This window comes from Triplophysa rosa, linkage group LG8, assembly GCF_024868665.1.
Source record: "Triplophysa rosa linkage group LG8, Trosa_1v2, whole genome shotgun sequence".
Classification (NCBI taxonomy): domain Eukaryota; kingdom Metazoa; phylum Chordata; class Actinopteri; order Cypriniformes; family Nemacheilidae; genus Triplophysa; species Triplophysa rosa.
Window position 1 is genome coordinate 22957900 of NC_079897.1, and position 19190 is coordinate 22977089.

General features: G+C 36.5%; 1 protein-coding gene across 5 annotated transcripts; it reads right to left on the reverse strand.

Moving 5' to 3' along the window:
* Positions 1 to 143: 143 nt before the first annotated feature.
* On the reverse strand, positions 144 to 18522 carry ptpn6 (protein tyrosine phosphatase non-receptor type 6). Of its 5 annotated transcripts, none has more exons than XM_057339328.1 (16): positions 18367 to 18522; positions 15186 to 15214; positions 14187 to 14309; positions 12083 to 12277; positions 8316 to 8496; positions 6862 to 6978; positions 5724 to 5855; positions 5070 to 5166; positions 4892 to 4971; positions 4656 to 4802; positions 4310 to 4444; positions 3374 to 3528; positions 2251 to 2318; positions 1929 to 2080; positions 1657 to 1730; positions 145 to 1050 (listed from the first exon to the last, which is right to left on the reverse strand). In XM_057339328.1, the coding sequence occupies exons 2-16, from the start codon at positions 15191 to 15193 to the stop codon at positions 954 to 956; spliced, it is 1761 nt and encodes a 586-aa protein (XP_057195311.1). In that variant the 5' UTR covers positions 15194 to 15214; positions 18367 to 18522; the 3' UTR covers positions 145 to 953. The 5 variants fall into 5 exon arrangements, with proteins under 5 accessions (XP_057195307.1, XP_057195311.1, XP_057195312.1 ...); XM_057339329.1 differs by lacking the exon at positions 18367 to 18522 and adding an exon at positions 18242 to 18260; XM_057339327.1 differs by lacking the exon at positions 18367 to 18522 and adding an exon at positions 15834 to 15934.
* Between the last annotated feature and the right edge of the window lie 668 nt (positions 18523 to 19190).

The window sequence follows — 19190 nt, forward strand, 5'->3', positions numbered from 1 at the left end:
ACAATCTTATCAAATATACCGAAATGTGCACATTTGTAATACAAATAAGAGTTGTGCTGGATTTAAAGGGCCCCTCGAGTTGTTCCAAATTATGACAGAATTTCCATTTTTGGGTGAACTATCCCTTCAATAGAAACTTGAATGGTCTCTGTGTCTCTCCACATGGTATTGTGTTGATAAGATGTTAGTTATCTGGCAAATGGAAACCAATTGAACACCACTGACTGGAATACTGGAATAAGACCCCAGACACACCCTGTATAGTTTTTTTTATTGCTTTGGAAAACCCTTTAAACACTTAAAAAAGCAGCAATGTTAAAAACCACATCGTTTTCCAATGTACTCAAAATTAAACCAAGTTCTCTCTCACGCTCTTTTTCTCTGACATGCTGTTGTTTGTGTGGCACTCTGTAAAGGTCATTTATTTCATCTAATGTTTTTTCCCTGCTGGGCCTCAGTGTTAAATGGGGTCAGCGCAGTGTGGGGTTCAGTGATCAAGAGCCATCTTTGACCCATATGTGTGCAGCTCTCTGATGTACAGAATATGAATGAGGCACCTGCCTCTCAGCTGGCATCAATCCAGGGTCTGTCTTTATCATCTCTCCGGGACATCAACCTTCCTGTTGGAATAATATCTTCCCGGAAGAAAGGCTACACGTCTTATCTTTTTACAGTAGATAAATGCAATGGGCAGCAGGGATGAGAGTTTATTAAAACCAAGAACGACATGTTACAGAAAACACATGATCGATCGGTTTACGCCAGATAAAACTTTACTTAAAAATATTTTTACCAAATAATAAAAATGAACGAAGACAAATAACAGTTTTGCAAAACTGTTGTCTTTCTTTTTTATAACCTCTGGCTCAGTATGCTTTTAAACAGAATGTCTGCAGAACAGCTGAATATTTATTTTTAAGAAAGCTGTACAACCAAAAAGCAACATTTAAATCTTATCGTTTCCTCACAGAGCCGCTCTTTTTATCCTCGGAGTTCTGTTTTTTGACGTCTTTCTTTCCCTTGGCTCCCTCATAAGGATCTTCATTTTTTCTGAAAAGAAAATTGCTGATAGTCACAAACTTATATGAATCATCATAAACACCCAAGCTTCTAAAGAAGTTCATTTCCAACGTAAAAACTGCCCTGGGTACGAATCCTACTCCTTAAAATCTTCATTAAAATGCTTTTAAAATATAAATATTCATGCCATTCTACCATTGCCATGCCATTGTTTGTTGTTAGTTTTTATTTGTACGCCACTACATATGCATTTATCGTTTTATTTTTATGTTTTATCAGTACGTAAATGAGAGAGAAGGGAGAGAGTCTTGACAAACATTGTATAATCATAAGCCAATGATTAGTTAGATTCACTGTGATTAGATTAAGGTAAAGCAGGGACTATAGCAGATCTTAGATAAGAAGGCCCGCTCAATCCCATTCTTTCTCTTTTGAATGGGATGTTGCACAACTATTCGAGGCTTCCAAGTTGCATGTGTAAGCAGAACGACCCGTGTGACTGAGAGAACTTTGAACCGCCGACTTAACTGGTCTTTAGTTAGTGGAAGATAAGGGACTGTGTGAAATGTTTGTGGAGTACAAGCGGAGTATTTAGGGATACATGATAGAAGGCAAATGGCTCAGATGCACACTCACTTTGCAGAGGCTTTGCGACTGGCTTTTTGGTGTTTGGGTTGAATTGAGAGGTTTCCGTATTCAGTTTCTGTTTCCTGTAACAGAAATGGAAAAAGAAAGAATTAGAAACACTAAGTACAACAGACAAGAGACATGCAAAGAAAGAGTGGTTTATCTCCTATTTTAGTGTTGGTTAGGCAAATATTCATTGTTATCTATTATACGTATTGTCCATTATATTGATTGCCGTGCACACAAAAATACCCCAGCACACATAAATATTTCTTACGTACCATGACGGCTTTACGTGTGACCTTGGTCGAGTCTATATACTGAAGCACCGCCATGTATATGAACTTGTACTGAGCCTCAGTTTGCACCATGCCGGACCGCTGCTCCCTTACCATCTGAATACACTTCTGGATGTCAATGTCACAGTCCAGACCTGTCAAGGACAACATCATTAGAATACCATTGCATTTCAGTAATTGGCAGGACCCTAATCAAAGCCCTGAGATGCCCATGTCATGAATACAAAAATAAACGCCTTGTGCTGACTTTAAACACTTCACAGAAGTGATAAGTTTCTAAAAATAGAGAAGACTGTAAACTCACCTTTAGCATCAATTACATCTACAAGCATGTCGATCACCACAATGGTTCCTGTTCGTCCGATACCAGCACTGACAAAACATACATTACAGATATTACATTACAGCCACACATTAAAGGGATACATCAGGTTTGAGTTATAAGTCATAGTTATAATACCACGTATCCTTTTACTTCCAAGCGGTGGGAGTGAACCGGGGGGCAATTTTTTGAAGCTCCACAAAGTACATCCATCGATCAAAGAAATGCTCGACACGGCTCCGTGGTCTTAACAAAGGTCTTCTGAAGCGAATCGATGCGTTTGTTTAAGAGAAATATCCATGTTGACAACGCTATTAACGATAATGTCTAACATCCGCTGCAGGCGAACGAGAGGCTTGTTTTCTGGCAAATGACGCAAGGGTGTCGTAAGTTCATGTGACGAACACAGCATTTTTCATTTTCAGCCAATAGAAACACTCATTTAGGGGAACAACAAGCCTCTCGTTCGCCTGCAGCGGATGTCAAAAAATTAAGAGTAATCCCTTACTTTACTTTTTCAAGGAAAAAGTAATTAAATTACAGTAACTAATTACTTAGTAACTAGTTACACCCAACACTGATTATAACTCCGACTGCATTATTCTTCAAGAAGAAAGTCACATTCAGTTAGGAAGCCTTGAGGGGAATTAAACCATGGGGAAATTTTGATTCAAGCCTGAAGTATCCCTTTAAGGCTATCTCATCCATTTGCGGAGGTCATGAGTCAGTATGAGTGTCCTACAGCACACGTTAATCCTACAGTACTGTTTATACAGTAACAGTACTGTGTAAACAAACTATTGATTAAAGGTTTAGTGTGGGAACTAAGGGATCATGAAGAGTTCAAGTATTTACTGTATTTACTGCATGTTGAGTGGTGTGACTTGTGCATGAATCTCACTACTCAGGGATTTGGGCATGCATTACATTACATGCCAGAGAGCGAAGGAACATAAAGAACAGAGAACAGTAATTTCCCTGGACCATGTTGATTGGGCGCTCTGTTGTACAGTATATGACTCGATCATAAGTAAAGTTGTACAAATGTTGTTTCTAGAGCAATAATAAGTTACAAAAAGCTCTTGTTGTGTTTATGGCAGTATACCTGCAGTGAATTATCATTGGTCCATATGAGGAAAATTCATTTTGTCTGATGTTGACCTGCTCCAGAAAGCTAAGAACCCCACCAGGTTCCTGGGGCACGCCATGATCTGGCCAACTTAAATATTGGTAGTGCCAAATGGTCCTAGCTGGCTCTTTCTGGAATAAGAAAATAACAGAGATGTAGTCTAAATGAATGAATAGAATTCATATATATGATAGAAATATAGTAGGCAGTGCATATGTGAATATTTACTTAAATATTCCTTATTTATTATTCGATTTGCAAAACTAACTCAAATCTATTCAATTCAATTCAATTTATTTATATAGTGCTTTTCACAAATCTAACTACAATTTAATGTCAAACTGTGAGTTAAGAAATGTTTTATGTTTAAACAAATGTTTATAAAGACATATAAAAAATGTATATAAATATAAAACAAACAACAATGCAAATCAAAATGATTCTAATGATCAGTAGTTCAAATGTTTCACTGTCCCACATTCAAATGTGTTACAAAATACTCAAATGTAATGTAAAGATAATTTATATGGCTCAATAATGATTATTTCAACAAGGCTGAAAATGCAACTAGAAAATTTAATCCCTGCTGCATTTCATTATCCAGCAAAAAACCCAATCGTGTTCCTGTAGCTCAACTGATACAGCATTGCATTAACTAAGTTACACACATACAGTATCAAACCCACTCGTCTCACGGTACAGATCAATTCTTCTGTGTAATAATATAAATGTCTGCACAGTGGTACATGCACATGTACGTACGTATGTATTTGGCAGATGTTTGAACCAAAGCCACTTAATAGACTTTATTTCGTTTTATTAGCTTATGCTTTGGGAATCAAACCCATGATCTTGGCAGCGTTACACTGTTTAGGCTGCAGAAACATTAGGTATTAAAAAGACTTTTCTCACCCGATGAGGAGCTGAGAGTTCGATCACTCGGACCTTGTAATCGGCAGCATCCTTCTCAGATAGTAACGTCACCAAGTATCTGCCTGCTTCCATGGTCTCTCCTTGAGTCGTAGGCCAGTATGGCACACATTTATTCTGTCGAGAGCACATGTACAGAAACAGGGTGGTTGTTAATTACAGAATATAAAATACTGCATTAGAAGTCACATGTTTGGTATGAATCGTTTTATTTTAAAGCCTTGATATTAATTATTATATTAATAATATTAGTCTTAATAATAAAGAATTTTCAATTATTTGAACAAATTTCAACTTTATTATAAACACTGTATTTTACTGTACTAACCCTTCCTTTTTCAACCTCCCTTGTTGTCATGACGATTACTCGTGACTTTTCTTGCCATGCCATTTGCCAGAAATCTTTTACGGTGGTCGCGAGGCAGCCTTGACACGCAATGTAAACTTTCTGGTGATCAATATCCATTAATTTGTTCTGCGAACAAACAGAAACAGAAAAAAGTTTGGAAGAGAGAAGTTTTGCAGATTTTTTTTTAAAGAAGTCATGACTTATTGTGTACATACTGTAACATAGTTGGCATTAATGTAATCAGAGCCGACAACATTAGGATCTGCATTCTCCATGATAACCCGGGTTTCATCAACTGAGAAAAGAGAAGAAAGAATTAATGAATGTTTTGCTAAATGAAAATATTTGTAAGTAATAACTGTATGGACAAAGAAATATCCAGTTTATACTCACAGGGAAGGATGTTCTTGTATCTGTTTTTGCTTTTGTTTTCTGGTCTCATCCCTTCATCTCTGCTCTTTGTTACCTTAGTTTCGAGCTTCTGTAGCCTCTACAGACAAAAAATTGATTTATAGACCGAAAATAGTAAAGACAGGCAAAGAAATGAAGAGCGACAGAGAGACTACATGACCACATCCTGACTGTTGAGAGTGATTCTGAACAACCGTTTGGCAGCTGTGGTCTAACCTTACTCCGACCAAATACCATCATAATAAGAATACGCTAATTTTAGCAACAGTTCCTTAAAACCATACTAGGTCAGGTGTTGTAAGCACAAACATGATTTGAATTAAGACATTTTTTAACCACACGCATGGTCTTGCTATCATAGATGCTGCATGGCAAAATGAGATTTCAATATGAACATTTTTATCAAATGTACCCAAATCCATATTGTTTTAATTATACAATCTACATTTACATGCTATATATACAATTAATATACACATTACAGCTCCATGCTCCCTATGAAAATGCCTCATCTATTCCATTTTTATTCCTCCTATGCAATTTAGGGAGAAACAAATGAGTTGAAAAATGAATAAATAATTGAGAATATTCTGAGCTACATCTGAGCAATGTCATTTTCCACTGGGATTGACTCACATCAAACTCTTCCCAGAATCCGCCTTTTAACTTTTTATCAGCCCCATCCGCTTTCTCTTTCTCTGAAGTCAAGTCGAGCTGCTTTACTCTGCTCTCAATGTCAGCCGCATTTAACCTTGTGGAGTAATAAGGCTGGGGAAAAGGGAGAGGTGGGCAGATATTAAAAAAGACATAAACGGAGAAATAGCAAGAGGCACAACAAGTTGTGAAGACAGAAAGTCAGACATTAGAGAGGAGGAGAGATGCAGACAGAGACGGCGAAGATTAATCACAACATTAAAGGTGCTTTCCACAGTTCTATGACTGAATGTCAACACAGATATTTTCCAGTTCAATCCTCTTATCTCATTAAAATATTAGGCACTTTGAACGTCAAACATCAATTATTATCATCAATGTGAATGAATCTAACAAAATTGTAAACCAAAGTAGAAACTTGTTTGAAATAAACAGCCGAAGAAAAAAAATAACAGATCATTTAAAAATTCAGACCATTTCAGTTTTTCTGAATTTTCTATTTATAGGTATGTGTTTAGGTAAAATGATCATTTTTGTTTCATTATGTGAACTACGAACAATAAAAAATATTGTTTCTATTTGAATTTATTTGCATGAAAATGAAAACTTTAGAAACAAGTAAAAAAACAGAACATATGTTGTGTATTTTTCCAGATCTCAAATACTGCAAAGAAAACAAGTTCAAATTCACTTTTAAGCAACACAACAGTAAAATTTGTACATGTGTTTAGGAAAAGTTCAAAAATGATTTTTTTAATGTGATGACTTTGTCACTCATGAGCCTTGATTTTGTTGAAATTCAACAGACACTTGACTGGAATGGCCACAATACATCTAGAAATGCTGATCAAATGAAAATTTGCCATGGTCTCCTAATTTTTTCCACGGCTGTACAGTATAAACGTTATAAATACGGTAACTATGCAATTGCACTAAAATGCAATGCTCTAATGCCTGAATTGAACGGTTTTCTTTTTTACATTACAAATAATATAAAAAATGTACAGTGACTCTGATTTACTCAAATTTAGCTAATGTGATCATTCCCCATCAAAGTCATGCTACCCATGTTAGGAAATAAGAAAAGCACGTAGGAATGTTTTTATTATTAATATTTTACCTGTTTAAGGTAAACCATGGTGCCAGATAACTCCTCAATGCCACTACGTTTAAAATGCTCGACAAGGTCTGTCAAAGAGTCAAAAATCTCTTTACCACCAACTGTGTAGCGGTCACTCTGAAACGAAATAAACAAACAGAAGAATTTTGAGTTTTAGAATTTACCAGTCACTTCACAATCCCATTTAATTCACTAAATGAACAACGTTAGGTTTAGCGGCACTGGCACATCTAAAATGACCATCTAATATGGTTGCATCAAAACACATGGCATCTGCGAACACTTATGCTAAACCTTTAGCCAGGAACAACTTCACTATTTCTTTTTACCAAAATGTCCAAACGTTATTTTAGTAGGTGTAGGTTAGTTCCCATCAAGTTCACACAGGAGTCCTAAGCCATGAACTATAGACAAACAAATGTTTGATATTAAAATAATATGATATTCCTTTCTATAAAATAAATTTTATTAAGCGCATTTTAACAGTCAATTCTTATTTGTGCTTTAAAACTTTGTACAACATCAGCAGCAAAAAGAAACCTCTGTTCCCAAATCTGGTGGGGGGGTTTAAAACCTCCTGGATAAAACAGGGTTAACTTAGGCCGGTTTCATAAATCTTAGGACTGCATTGTTCAGTTTTCTGAGCTGATTAAAACCTTCTTCACAAAACAGTTTTTGTACAGTTAATCTGCTACACAGTAATGCAATGCAGTGACGCTGTTTATTCTGGGTAGAGCACTTTGACGCTCTGCTCACATGCATACGCAATGACAAACAAGTGGAATAAATAAAACAATAGACCAAGTGACAAGTGACCTCATTACCGAAGGTTCTGAGCTCTGAGTGGGACATGACCACCCCCACTATAGCATTCACACACACTCATGACTCAAGTCCAGTCTAGATTCTTCGGGGTAAGTCCTGTGCGGCGATTTTAGATGTTGTGTTGAAATGTTGTGCTGTGGATATTTGTAAATATATAATAGTGTCTGTACTGAAGGTGTACATGTCGTGTACACCATACTGTATAATGCATGCTGTACTGTGGGTAAATGTTATTTTTGATGCTTGCCTGAAACAAAAAAAAACTTAACACTCTGCTCAAGAGTGGTGCAAAAGCAATGGTTCAGTTTTCTTTAAATGCATGTACTTATAAAATGTTTGACTATATAAATAACACCACTGGCCAAACGCAATGTATAAAATATATATTTATAACATCACTGCAGTGCAGATATTTATGTGACCTAAAGATGCATTTTTTCTACTCAATATTTTAGAGGTTTAATGCCTATTTGTGCCACTAATGCTATAAAATTGTATTTGAACAAGTTTCAGAATAATGTTTTACATTCAACACTATCTAAATAGCAGTTTTTGCATATTTGGATCTGAAGGCCACAGAACTTAATACAATTACACATGTGAGACCAAACACACACACAAGCACTTACATTGCACATGATCTTGATATGCGAGACCCTTCTGCCATTACTGGTCTGATCATCGGTCATTGCAGACAGCACAAAGTCTCCTGGTTTGGAGAGCGACTCCCTCACCAGGAACGTTCCAGACTCATTGCGCTCGCGGAGCAGTTTCTCAGCGTTTGGACCTGACAGGTGACCGTGGTACCATCTGAACACACACAGGAGTAAAAGAGAAAAGGCTTTGGTTATTGTGACAGTTGTCATTACACATTAGGATCAGAAGACACACGTGACGCACACAGACCAGAGCTGTTTCGAGGATGACAGTTACAGAAATACACTCAGTTGCGTCACATGCATCACAACCACAGCAGCCAAAAACACAAACATGAATATTATAGCTCCTTTCCGTGTGTGTATTTGCAGTGCACAGATGTCCCAGTTTAATATAACTGAATTGTATTTTTAGCAGTGAGGTAGGGTGGTCCTCGAGCGCTAACATGCAAAAATTTGAGTAAGCAATTGGGTTCAGTTCTCAATTTCTGCATTTCAGCTTCCTGTACTGTGGTCGGAAAATTTTCTGATGACAAGATTTCTTGACTCGAGACTATGGTTTATTTTTAGTTTGTCCTTCCTTCTTCTCTTGTGAAAAAAATGCTTGCTACATCTCCTTTCTGGGGTTCTTCCATGATTGCTTTGACAACTCCAACCAGTTCAATAAGAGTTTGATTTTATGGATGAATTATACAGCGATGTTTATCCCTGAATATTAAAACGAGCGGGTCAAGTAATGAACTTGTAATTACAGTATATTCTTACATAAAATAAAGTAAAATGATTAATATAAAACATGAAATTGATTTCATTTTATAATGGTCAATATAATAGCCTACTGTTGAATGTCAATTTTAATGCCCTGTATCACTTCAGTTTGAATTTAGACATGCAATTAAATGTTTATGCATCATTAAAGTGATGGTTCACCCAAAAATGAAAATTCTGTCATGGTTTACTCATCCTCTTGTCATTTCAAATCTTTATGACTTTCTTTCTTCCGCAGAACCCAATAGAAGATATTTTACAGAACGTTGGTACCCGAACAGCACTGGACCCCATTCACATCTACTGTATGGACACAAAACCAATGCAAGTGAATGGGGGCAAGCTAACAACATTCTTCAAAATATCTTCCTTTGGGTTCTGCGGAAGAAAGAAAGTCATAAAGGTTTGAAATGACAAGAGGGAGTAAACGATGACAGAATTTTTATTTTTGGGTGAACTATCACTTTAATCTATATGTATTTTATATTTCCGTATATATTAATACCATATGTATAAGCCCACTGTGTATTCGCTGCACTGTTTTGTAACTATTTTCAGGATAGAAACCTCTCAATGTTTTTCCACTGTATGCGCAACAGTGTCATCTGTTCTTGATGTGTTGTGCATATACTGTATTTTAGGTCTCCGATGAGTGTCTGATACCGACATTTTAATGTCATTACAAAACCATACTCAAATCCAGGCCTTTGTCTCATATAGCTGTTTATTTATGCACTGTAAAAAAAACGGTTTTATTTAACAAAATTTTCACATTTGAAATATGGTTAAAAAATTTAAATGACAGAAATAAACTGCACATTTAGCTGGTGTAAAATAACATGTTATTTTAACATACAATTTTAAGCAAACATTTTATTCTTATTTTTTTCTGCTGCCCCAGCTGCTGGAATATTAAAGTTTTTACAGGATTTTTTCTTACAGTGTGGTCTATCATTGATCCTAATCCCTTATCTCTCATTTGAACAAAAGCTGGTTTTCCATTCCGGTTTGTTTGGGGACTGAGGTTTATCACGATAAACAAAGATGTGACACAAAAATATAATCATATGCTCAGAAACAGAGCTTATATACCATGAGTGCCGGTGATATTAAAAAGTATTTTTAATTTTGCAGCACGGAGAAGTCACAAGAATGTTTTTAGGTCACACTCATACTTTCTTTTTAGTGTAGGAATGAATAATTTCTTGCCTTTAAATATCTCTAACGTGTATAGCAAACCAGAAGATCTGCTTTCTGTACAGCACGTTTCGTGACCAATGAAATTACAAAGAAAAACTTTTTTGGAGCCGTTCACATGCAAACACAGAAACATGAGAACTTGACATTTTCAGCGGCTTTTGGGCACAGTGATAGGCCTACTTTTTTATATTCGCCTGTGACATTTCAACTCACGTAACACATAGGCTATAGTAGCACTTGCAAGCATGCAGGAAAGTGATACACTGGGATTGCCTACAGACAGAAAGTTTGTACAGATTCTCTGTCCATTAAAAAAAGAGCATCCATCAAGAAGTATAAGTATGACCAAAAAAAGAAAAACGGTGACTGAAGGGTGGAGAGACATGAAGGAAGGTCTAAATGGTTCTGGTCACTGTTTGCAAATGTGTCAAAACTAAAGTTTCCAACCGCAGACGAGAAGAGGAAGTCAGACACGGCAGAGGGAGGGGTGGAGTGAGTTTGCGATTCAAGGTGCTTCAACATGAAATAAAGCCGTCCAAAAATGTGTCCAAAATCATAAAGCTCATTAGCGGTTAGCATTTTTGCATGCTTTTACTGGCATATATGTTAAACTGACGTGTTCCAAAATTGTAATGCATGTAAATGCACCACTGTATAAAGTTGCAGTCAAAGCACTGGTCTTTCATTCATACAATCGACAGAGCAGGTCATTGGACATCAGCACCTTCTGTATCTTTAAAGCATTTTCCAGCACACAAACAGCTATAAGTTAGTGGACACGACCATCATGGAAAAAACTCCCACCCCATAATGTATAGAATATTAATAGAATATGTCCTCGTAGTTTTTATGTAGAATTTTCCTTTATAAAAAATATTTATGTATAGTTACTTTCTATTTTCTACTTTTTGCATTTCATCCTTTTTAAGAACTTAACCACAAACATGAGATTTCAGAAAGTGTTTAGTCTGATGCAGTATAGAACAAACTGTACTGTGTTATTTGATCTAGAAAGGTCCACCCTATAGAAGATTTTTGCACTGATAACAAAATGTGCAGAAGAGATTTTATATTTCCCGGAGTTTACAATACTGTGTTCAGATTACGTGTCTTTTCTAATGCTTCAAGCTCATAAAATGTATACACGGCATTCATGCACCCAAACATGCGCAGTAAATATTTTGTGAACTCATGCAAAACTCAAATGATTCTGATGTTAAAGTGCTGATCCAGCTTTAAGTTTGTGTGCCTATCCATATAATACGAAGAAGGTATATTTGGGATATGTATCTTTACTCTGAGAACTGTAAGAATGTAAGGTCTCGGACAGCACAGATGCAACTTTCTCCTGGAAGACTTCTCCGAGGCGGATTGATACAGCAGATTAGGAAACAGTGGTCTGTTATGATCACGTCTACCAATGGCCATCACTTTATATTGATTCTGGATATGTACATTTGGTCAATCATAATGAAAAAAAGACAATTCTGTCATGAATTACTCACTCTCTAGTTGTTCCAAACCTGTATAAATGTCTTTGTTCTGCTGAACACAGAGAAAGATATTTGGACGAATGCTTGTAACCAAACAGTTCTTGGACCCTATTGACTACCATAGGAAAAATGACAGTGGTAGTCAACAGTGCCCCAGAACTGTTTGCTGTCCTACAGTCTTTAAAATATCTTCTATTGTGTTCAACAGAACAGAAAAAAATATTTTGGGTGAACTAATATCGGAATGGGGCATGTCCATGGTGAAATGTGATTGCTTACCTCTCAATAGTGGGATCAGAGCAGTTTAAAGGGTATTTGAGTTCAATCATTGTCCCATCTCTATCCTGTAGAACGCCATGGTCTGCAGTGTAGTATTCCACCAGTTCAGCCAAAGTAGCAAACTTCTCCCCACCATACAGGTCATAGTAATCGCCGGTGTTCTGAATCCTGATGTGGGTGATCATATCCCCGACTCTGAGAGAAAGGTATGGACAGAGAGTGAGAGCACATCATGCAAATAAAAGGAAATGTATTATTCACTGAGTGTAGCTATTTATTGAATGTGTTGTGTGCGTTAAAGGACGATATGAATTGAACATGACAACTCAAAATTATTGATTTGTATACGATTAGTCAGGCTATTTTGTGGCAAAATTCAAAAGCACCGGAATGTTAACACCAAGACAGGAATTGCAGAGGAAATGGAGTAACAGTAACTTCGGAAAGCATGTAGAAACAATTACTGTGTAGTAATTACTTCCGCAAGTGATATTTACGAGACATGCTGCATGTTTTTATTATTTGTAAAAAGTTGAAATTTTGAATCACACAAAATCACTTGGTTTGTCATGATGTTCAATGAACAAATAAATCAAATTCACCTGTATTCCACTGTACTATATATTTTTTTCATTACAATCTCTGACAACGTTGCAATTTTATCCCTTCAAATAAATAAAGATCACGAAACTGAAAATGGAAGTGGCACATAGGCCAAATAGCTTGTAGAACACCAGCTGCATTTATACAGAAGGACCCAAAAAAGTGCAAAAATAAAGGTGTAAAATAATGCCGCAGAAGAGCCATTTTAGATATGCACTTCTATAAAGAATAGAAAAATAGTTCTTGTATGGCATCGCTGTGAAGAACAATTTGTAGCAATTTGTAACTTGTATCTGGGCATTTGCTGTAAGTCACAGTTAATACACATGTCATTGCATTAAATAACCAAGTGGACACGGCAAACAAATGTTGCTGGAGCTTTGTTTAGGACATCAATTTTCATAGCCATTTTCACAATTACTTTAAATCAAACAAAAGGCCACTTGATGCTGATTTACACAAAGTGAATCTAACAGTAATACAATGTGTATTTTATCTAGCTTGTCAGTCTTATTGTATTTTGGAGTATTTAGAGAATAAATAATATTTAACAGTGCATGGAAAAAACATGCAAATGGATTAATATTATTACATCATTTACATTTTTAGGAATGGACACATGCTACACGTGACTGCTGTCTTGCAAAATACATGAAAATATTTGTACATCTGACTATTAGTTGTCATCTTAAAATCCGTGATTTACACACCCACAACACATTTAAAAGAGAAAGTTAAGAAGGCCTAAATAAAGGCTCTGATTTGGGAGTCATATCTTTCCAATGATAATATAATTGCCTGATGATTTCACATTTTTATGTAATCGTTTTTATTTGTTTGTGTTTTACGTGTTGTTTTTATATTATGTAGCCTACTTGTGTAAAGCTGCTTGCTTGCAATAGTGTAAACTGTGAAAAGCGCTATAGGCCTACACATAAACGTGAATTGAATTGAATAGAATATTTATCCCAGAGAACTTCAAAATCAGTTTTATTTTTCAAAACTAAACAATTCAGAAGAACAGCTCTTGGACAAATTCAGTGAAATTCCTTTCAAAATAAGACAAAAAAAGTGAGGGGAAAGTCCCCCCAAAATCGTTGTTTTTATATGGGAAAAGTGAATAACAAACAACGTTACAACACCTTTGTGTTTCTCTAATGACTTCATCAAAATCTATGTTTGTTTGTTTTTTATCTCAAAGTATTTCACAAAAATGCTGCTATTAGAAAATGAATGGACGTGCATCGTACAACACAGCATAATTCTGCACATATGAATTTCCATAATGACCGAAGCAGCCAGTTGCACTTTGCAACTAATTTCCCCCACTTTAACGGAAAAAAGAAAGCATGTTTTAACTGAAAATCGAATGTATCTTGATCCAAGTAGTTTTGAAGGCAATTTCCGTATCACCAAACTTTCCACACACAACACGGCATAAGAAAGGCGGTCATTTGACCAGCAAGTTTTTTGGGGATTATGTAATATCATAGCGCTTTACCTAACAGAAAGGGAGAAGTCGCCCACATTCTTCTTGCTGGGTCGGCAAAGGAAGCTGCCATGGACACCTCGGGACTTCAAAACGTTCTCTGCCTCTATACCTGAGATATCTCTGTGAAACCACCTGGTCAACATACAAAAGCACTCTATATAAAGTACACATGTACAGTTCCACAAGGACACATACTGTATGTGGTACGAAAGAGTGTAAAATGTCAAATTGGGGGGGACAATAATAACTTGCAATCTGGTGTATATTAATACACAAGGACGCTTACTCCACAATTAATACGGCATTCAGTTGATCTTTTTTTGAAGCAAACGGCTTAAATGATAAAGTATAGATATGCGAAAAGTATTTGGACAGTTTCTGGTTGGCATGGAACATGTTCATAATGTAATGTGATGAACTGTGCTAAATGTGCAAGGACACCTGAAAATATAAGGGGAATTTCATATAAACTCCAAAAATGACAGAGACTAGATAAAAATAAGTGGAACATGTCTAAAATAGATTAAAATAGATCAATTTTGTTTTTATTATACATCTTTTTAAGCATCCAAATACATTTTGGGGCCATTGCACATTTCAAACAAACATAACCAAAAGCATTTCTTCAGCTCTTTTGAAAGCAAATTGCTACTGTACTTCTTTACTGTACTTTTTTTGTAAGCACGTGCAAAAGCCATATAGTCTACAAACACATAGAGTGTACGGCCTGCTGTAGGTCTGTATCTAACCACCATGCGTATTTGCAGAGATGCACGCACAAGCGCAGCCAGACGTGCATCAACATATAAACACACTGTGCACGCTCACAGCGGTGGATATGAAAGTGTGAAACAGCAAACAGAACAAAAAAGCAATTGCTCAAATAACATTGCAAAACACACAAACGACGATCTGCAGTGGAAAACATTAGAAAAGGCAAACTAGAAACGGGAAGATGAAGAGCCAAACAGAGAACAAGTGCGCAAAGTTTACGGCAGCTCAACTTACCGAACCATCTTCCTTTTTCAAACGTTCCTCTTCCAGTGAAAGAAAAAAAGTAGTGAAATATGATTATATGTATATTCAAATAGATACAGAACACTCAGAAACATGAATCCACACAGTACTACAATTTCCCTCTCTCTGTTGGTTTCACAGTGTGATCTTCACAGTCTGCACTCATCCTTCATGTCTTTTTACACCCCTCCCCTTACTTGTGTCTCTCTCTCCTTACAACCTGTGCAGTGACAACCCTCCCATAATGCTTCACTCTACATTTAGCTTCATACATACCTTCTCTCTTGAAACGTAAACAGTCTTATCAGAAGAACACGTCCTTCAGACAGCGTTTATAAGCCTATAACCCTCTCACGTCCCTCCCTCTCTAACTCTCTCATGCACTGTCACACTCTTCCTTCCTTCTTGCGGCTTTTTTATAAAACAGTGAAAGCAACAGAGAGATAGAGAGACAAATATAGAGAGAGGTGAGGTCAGATTGATTTCGTAGTCTTTTCCTGTTTTTTAAGTGGTTCATCTCACAATAGAAATGAAATAATATATCACGGCACACGTTAAGACTATATTCTAAGAAACTGGAAAAAAAGAGGAAACTGCGAGCTTTGCAAAATAGCAACGACAGCAATGAAAAGCAGTTACCCTCATTTACAGTCTCCGGGATTCACCACTATCAGTCATTCTTCGTTAGTCTCTATGGCTTGCAGATTGACTTCACAGGTTGTGTGACGGTGTCTGACCATAGTACTGTAGTTTAAGTGTACACTGCACTTCCTTATTCACAGACCTTCCCCTCTTACACAATCAAACACCTAGCTGTCGACAGGGCCAAACCATAGACTAATTGTTTTTACATAATGCTAACAATTTCACTTTTATGGGGACACACACACCCACACACACACACACGTGTCTGGTTTATTATCTCCGTGGGGACAGTCCATAGGCGTAATGTTTTTTATACTGTACAAACTGTATATTCTATCCCCTATCCCTAACCCAACCCCTAAACCTAAAGATCATAGAACACTTTAAAAAAATATATTGTTCAGTACAATTTATTAGCTTTTTTGCCCATGAGGACCTCAATTTTGGTCCCCACAGTGACACGAGTCCCCATGCGTTGGTGTGCGTTCAAGTTTAGGTCCCCACCGGGATATACAAACATGAACACGCACACACACACACACACACACACACGCACGCACGCACGCACGCTTGACTATCCCCGTGGGGACAGTCCATAGGCGTAATGTTTTTATACTGTACAAACTGTATATTCTATCCCCTATCCCTAAACCTAAAGATCATAGAACACTTTTTGCATTTTTAGATTTGTAAAAAATATTGTTCTGTACAATTTATTACCTTTTTTGCCCCTGGGGACCTCAATTTTGGTCCCCACGGTGACACGAGTCCCCATGTGTTGGTGTGTATTCAGGTTTAGGTCCCCACCGGGATATACAAACATGAACACGCACACACACACACACACACACACACGTCTGGTTTACTATCCGCACGCACACACACACACACACACACACACGTGTACTGCATGTTATTGGAATATTGGAAAGGGTAATTGTGTTTACATAATTACATCATGATCACCTAGTTGTAAAACCCATATTGTATCAAAAGGCTTACATGCCTCAGCATTGAAATAAACAAAACATAATCAAGTCATTGTAAATCTTAAAATCGCTGGTTAATGAAATTAAAGTATAAAACCAGAACGTTTTTAGGGATATACACATTTAAAACAGTAAGTCTTAGTTTTTACCAAACGTCTAACCAGAAAGGGTACAACTGTTTGCCTTGCAAATGTTGTACTGCGAGCCTCTACTTAATCCATGTCAAATTTGAATACATGCAAAGTCCAGGATCCACAAAACAAAATGGTTATTCAACTCAACTCAACTCAACTTTATTTATATAGCGCTTTTACAATTTTCATTGTTACAAAGCAGCTGTACATGAGACACATTGACTACAAGCAAAACAATCAAAGTTGTACCTGCAAAAACAAGAAAAGGTTGAAAACACAGAAGACAGACACACCCACACACAAAACACTCCACACACACAACACGCACACGCACCAACACACACAGACACAGAGACACACACACACACACACTATTATGTGTGATTATAACCACTATTATTTATGTGGTTATTATGAGATTATTTACGGTGAATTTGAAACCACGTTTGCAGATGAACACACACCATCACCAAAAGAGGTTTACCATGGTTAGATTAACTAAAGCATCAAACATTTATAAAACACTTCAACATTTCAAATGGTTAGGGCAAATCATGTGCGTCAGGCATCGGGCACAAGGTCAAACCAAAATAATGACATATTGGCCAAACGTGGTGTCCAACTAAGAAAAATGGACACTTTTAATTCAAATATATCATTAAAGATATAAAATTTATACATTCAAAAGTTGCATTCACGAAAATTAACCATGTTTTTTTTTTGTGGTACAAGTGTAGTAACCATGGTGTTTTGGTGCATTGATTACTTAGGGCAAAACCATGGTTTTACTACAGTAACCATCGTTTACTATGGTTTTTACAAAAAACATGGTTTTCAAAACCATGGTTATTTTGTGATAACCATTGTTTTACTACAGTAACCATGGTTTTTTGGTTTTAACTGCAGTAAAACCATGGTCAATTTTCGCAAGGGATAGTTGTACTTGCAGTATAAACTGAAGCTCAGCTTTGAGAAGAATTTAGGAGGCTCGGTCAAAATGTTCACACACACATGTATAGAGTAGAAACAAAATAAAAGAATAAACGACAACATTTTCAAATTATAGTCTGAATCTGACTAAAAGATTAAAGACAGACACCACACAAACACGATAGTAAAGCATTTCTGCCAATTGTACATTTTTCTCATCAATAGGCTATCATAAAACAGGCTGAAGTTTCAGAGCCAAGCTCAAAGAAGGACAGAAGACTTTGCATGTATTCAAATTTTTGGAATTAACAAATAATAGTTGACGGTCATCATAAAATACTGGTTTTACCTGTTGATGCCATCACCGCACCGTGGTACTCCATTATCTTTTCGTAAGGCTATAATGATTTACCTCACCAGTGATGAACAGATATGAACAGAGTAAAAATAAACTGAACAGGAAGTGTAGAATACCTGTATGACATGCTGTTGTCGGCTTCTGTGCAAGTTGCAACCCACGTGCAGTAATTCTGTCTTATTTATGTGGAACAATAATAGAGAGCAAAACATGGAATACTGTCATCTAACAATGTAAGAACATGAAATAATGAGGAGTTGACCCAACAAACGTATCCATTCTTGATGGCATCTCCTGTTTCTTATCAGGTGAATGTTCTGAGAGAAGTTATCTGTCTCCACCCACCCATTTTCTTTAATTATTATAATTTTCCTCATCCTGTCTGTTGTCATTAACTCATTCTCTCTCTCTCTCTCTCTCTCTCTCTCTCTGCACCATCACGCTGTTTTAGAGTTTTGCTTTTTAGATTAAGACTGTAGGAATATCTCACAGCTTCCGTCGAGTCAAGACGGAATTTAGCTTCTGAAGAGCCACTGCCCTAAAGAGATCAAATTCTATTTAAACGCATACACATAACATTTTGATTTCCTATAATTTCCAATGAATTCTCAAGAACTTTATTAGCTGGTTCAGGTGTGTTGGACAAGGCTTAACAAATATTGAATTTAGTCCGTGTCCTTAAGCTTAGATGGCACCCTCAGAAAGTTTCAGAAAGTTTTCATAATAAGTGCCTTTTGAAATTGTATTTGAAATATACGGCAACAACAAAGACAAACGTTATGTGGCTCAAAACATAACTTCTGGAACACCTTCGCAACTGTTGAGTAGTTTTAATTTAATGTAATTAATACACAATAAAAAATGAATATGCATTTATACGAATATAAATTAAACAAAATAAATTGTTTTATTATAACCAAACATGGACAGGAAGCTGGAT

Bases quoted from the DNA above. Each gene is read 5' to 3' on its own strand.
- ptpn6 (XM_057339324.1), bottom strand. From the start codon at position 14,320: ATGTTGACCAGGTGGTTTCACAGAGATATCTCAGGTATAGAGGCAGAG. The intron at 3,529-4,309 runs GTGAGAAAAGTC...TTCTTATTCCAG, and splicing joins AACTCTCAGCTCCTCATCGG to AAAGAGCCAGCTAGGACCAT. The intron at 2,319-3,373 runs GTATACTGCCAT...ATGTTTTGTCAG, and splicing joins CCAATGATAATTCACTGCAG to TGCTGGTATCGGACGAACAG.